At 36.7% G+C, this 3,230-nt stretch overlaps 1 protein-coding gene across 1 annotated transcript in view; it reads right to left on the bottom strand.

Annotated features, from left to right (window-relative positions):
- Nucleotides 1-1,677: 1,677 nt before the first annotated feature.
- Nucleotides 1,678-3,230, bottom strand: part of LOC106868132 (putative uncharacterized protein DDB_G0283051) — a gene marked incomplete at its 3' end in the record, with an annotated part of 10,770 nt that continues 9,217 nt past the window's right edge. The window contains exon 3 of the mRNA XM_014913263.1: nt 1,678-1,728. Within this exon, the coding sequence (XP_014768749.1) occupies nt 1,678-1,728 (51 nt within the window). The remainder of the gene's footprint in view (nt 1,729-3,230) is intronic.

Here is a 3,230-nt window from a genome sequence, read left to right as displayed (position 1 = left end):
ACTGTTGCTGTAAGTTGGTGGCAAAAACTGGAAGAAGGTACTTGCTTTGGTGTGCAGAGTCATCTATAGTTTTTGATGGGTTGACCTGAGTAACCCTATGCAGTTGACCCCACCCTGCCATTTGTGGGAATCCCTTTCTCTTTTATTTTGTTGTTCATTTATTGTTATGGTTGATATTTCCCTTTTACTGTTTTCATATTTTCATGTTTCATCTTTGTATTTTCACCAATGTTTTTGGCCCTTTGTGGCCAATAACAGAAATAAGAGAAACTAATATCAGAGAAATTATTATTTGGCAGAATCGTTAAAGTGCTGGAGATAAAATGCAGTGTGGCATTTGTTATAACTCATTGTGTTTTGAGTTTAACCCTTTAGCATTCAGATTTCTCAGTCAAATGTAATATTTATTTATTCACATTGATTTGAATTAATCATGCATTACCTTGTAGCTTTGAGATTTCAATGACATGATTGTTTATTTTTAAGGTAATATTGTGGGGTTGGTGTGAGAGGCTAGATCTAGTCAGTTTTGGACCCTTTCCACATTAGCAGAAGGCATGTTATTGGTCTTAAGTTGGATGCAACATTTCCCTTTTCAGGATCCTTGGCACATAACAATGTTTTCCCCTTGTCATCCAGCTTCATACTGTGCTTTCCTGCAAGCACTTGTCTAGCTGTTGTGCTATCCTTTCATGGAGCCCTCTCAGCTTCTTCCTCTAGTTACCTTGGACTCCCATCCAGTCCTGGGCTCTTCCAATTTGGGAATTTTCTTAACTGCTTTTTTATCATTTCTGTAGTTATTTTTATGTCTTCTTGACCTTCTATATTTTGTAACCTATCTTGGATTTCATGCAGCCACTCTGCTTCATCATTATGCTCTACATGTTGGTCCCAGATTCTTCTCTGGAATGCCCTGCTTTCCTCTGTATCTGGTATCATTGTTACATGTATTTGCCCATCTAGTTCCTGAAACAGTTTCTTCTGATTTGCTTTAAGCAATCTGTTTTGCCTGAATTGTTTTGTTCTATTGTCATATCTTTCCAGTTTTGCTTTGATTGCTACTACTCTTTGTTTCAGTTCTTCCAATATCACATCATACCCTTTATCTCTTATTCTATATGTTTTTTCTAGCATTATTCTTATGCTTTCATTCTGCTATTCCACTCTTCTCAATCTCTCAACATATCCTAAATGTCTTTTTAACTTTGTTTGTTTCTCATAAATTTGTCTATGCCAATACGGTTCTTTATGTTCTGTTTGTTCTCTTCTTTTGTATCCAACTCTATCTGCAGCAACCACACCTGCAGCCCAAATAATTTTGTTAGTTTCAGTTATATTTCTCATCTGGAGTAACCAAGGACCAAATCTATCTTTCGGTTTCAACTTTGAACTTGCGTCAATCAATGTACCTTAGATGGGGGGGGGGGTGATCGCTGGACAAAATGCTTAGCAGTATTTCTCCCATTGCTACATTCTGAGTTCAAATTCTGTTGAGGTCAACATTGCCTTTCATCCTTTCGGGGGCTGATAAATTAAGTACCAGTGAAATTCTGGGGTCAATGTAATTGACTAGTCTCATCCCCCAAAATTTCAGGCCTTGTGCCTATAGTAGTAAGGATTATTATTATTATTATTATTATTATTATTATTATTATTATTATTATTATTATTATTATTATTGTTGTTGTTGTTGTTGCTGTTGTTGTTGTTGTTGTTGTTGTTGTTAAGTTGAGAAGCTAGTAGAATTGTTAGCAGGAGTGGCTGTGTGGTAGGAAGCTTGCTTCCCAACTATATGGTTCCAGGTTCAGTCCCACTGCATGGCACCTTGGGGAAGTGTCTTCTACTATAGCCTCAGGCCGACCAAAAACCTTGTGAGTGGATTTGGTAGATGGAACCTGAAAGAAGCCCGTTAAGTATCACTAACATTATTTAAAATAATGTTAATAATAAAGTGGTTAGCAAGTTTAGACATTTATAAGTCTATTTATAAATAAAATACAGAAGGCTATGAACAGAGCTGTTGCTCTAAACCACAATTTACTCACTATAAAAATACACATGGTGGATGTGATAAACATAACAGACACAAGCTTACCTTGCATGGAATACCTAAGTAAGGATGTGTATATTCCAGGATCTATAGATTTTGCTTTGTGTATTTAAAAAATACTTAAGTTCATCAGCTGGACCCAACACATAATATGCTATTTCTGAAATATTCATCACATTACACCATGTGCGTTCTTACATTTAAATGCCCTGCATCATTCAGTATATGTTTGTGTGTCTGTGTTTGTCCCCCTACCATCGCTCGACAACTAAGCAGTTTGCGGTTTGGCAAAAGAGACCAATACAATATGTACTAGGCTTACAAAGAATAAGTCCTGGGGTCAATTTGCTCAAACTAAAGGTAGTGCTTCGGCATGGTTACAGTCAAATGACTGAAACAAGTTAAAGAATAAAAGAATAAAATGTTTAGCAGCATCTCTCCTGGCTCTTTTCATTCTGAGTTCAAATCTTACCAAGGTCAGCTTTGTGTTTCATCCTTTCTGGATCGATAATATAAAGCACTGGCCATGTACTCAGATTGATAGCCTCAACTTACTTTCTCCCATCAAAATTGCTAGCCTTGAGTCTAAATTAAAAACACCACTTCTTGTTGTTGTTGCTGTTGTTGTTGGTGGTGTTGTTTTAGTTGTAGTTGTAGTAGTAGCAGTTGTTGTTGTTGTTGTTGTTATATATTGTGCTGCCCACTGCATGCTAAAACCTGGTTGAAATAATTAACATCTTGAGTAAATATGGCAGTATGACAGCTGTTGTTATGATAAAGTTTCATAGTTGGTGGAGGGAGAGAAGTGATATCCGATGAGAGTGGAAAAGAACAAAGAGGAAGCAGGAGAGAGAGAAAGAAAGAAAGAAAGAAAGAAAGAGAGAAAGAGAGAGAGAGAGAGAGAGTAGGAAAAAGAAAAATAATGAGGAATAGTGATAAAGGAAAGGAAGAAGAGAACAATAATAGTAATCATCATCATCATCATCATCATCATCATCATCATCATCATCATCATCATCGTCGTCGTCGTCATCATCATCATCGTCATCTATGATTGCAACTTTTGCTTACATCAAGCAAGTATCCATTTCCATTATCAGTGTCCAAAGTCCACCAGTAGTTGTGGTACCACTGCCCTCAATCAGAGGCTTTACCATAGGAAGAGGAGAATAAAGAGAAA

Source organism: Octopus bimaculoides, chromosome 4 (genome assembly GCF_001194135.2).
Source record: "Octopus bimaculoides isolate UCB-OBI-ISO-001 chromosome 4, ASM119413v2, whole genome shotgun sequence".
Taxonomy (NCBI): domain Eukaryota; kingdom Metazoa; phylum Mollusca; class Cephalopoda; order Octopoda; family Octopodidae; genus Octopus; species Octopus bimaculoides.
Note: the sequence above shows the minus strand (reverse complement) of the source record. Positions and strands in the feature narration are given on the sequence as shown.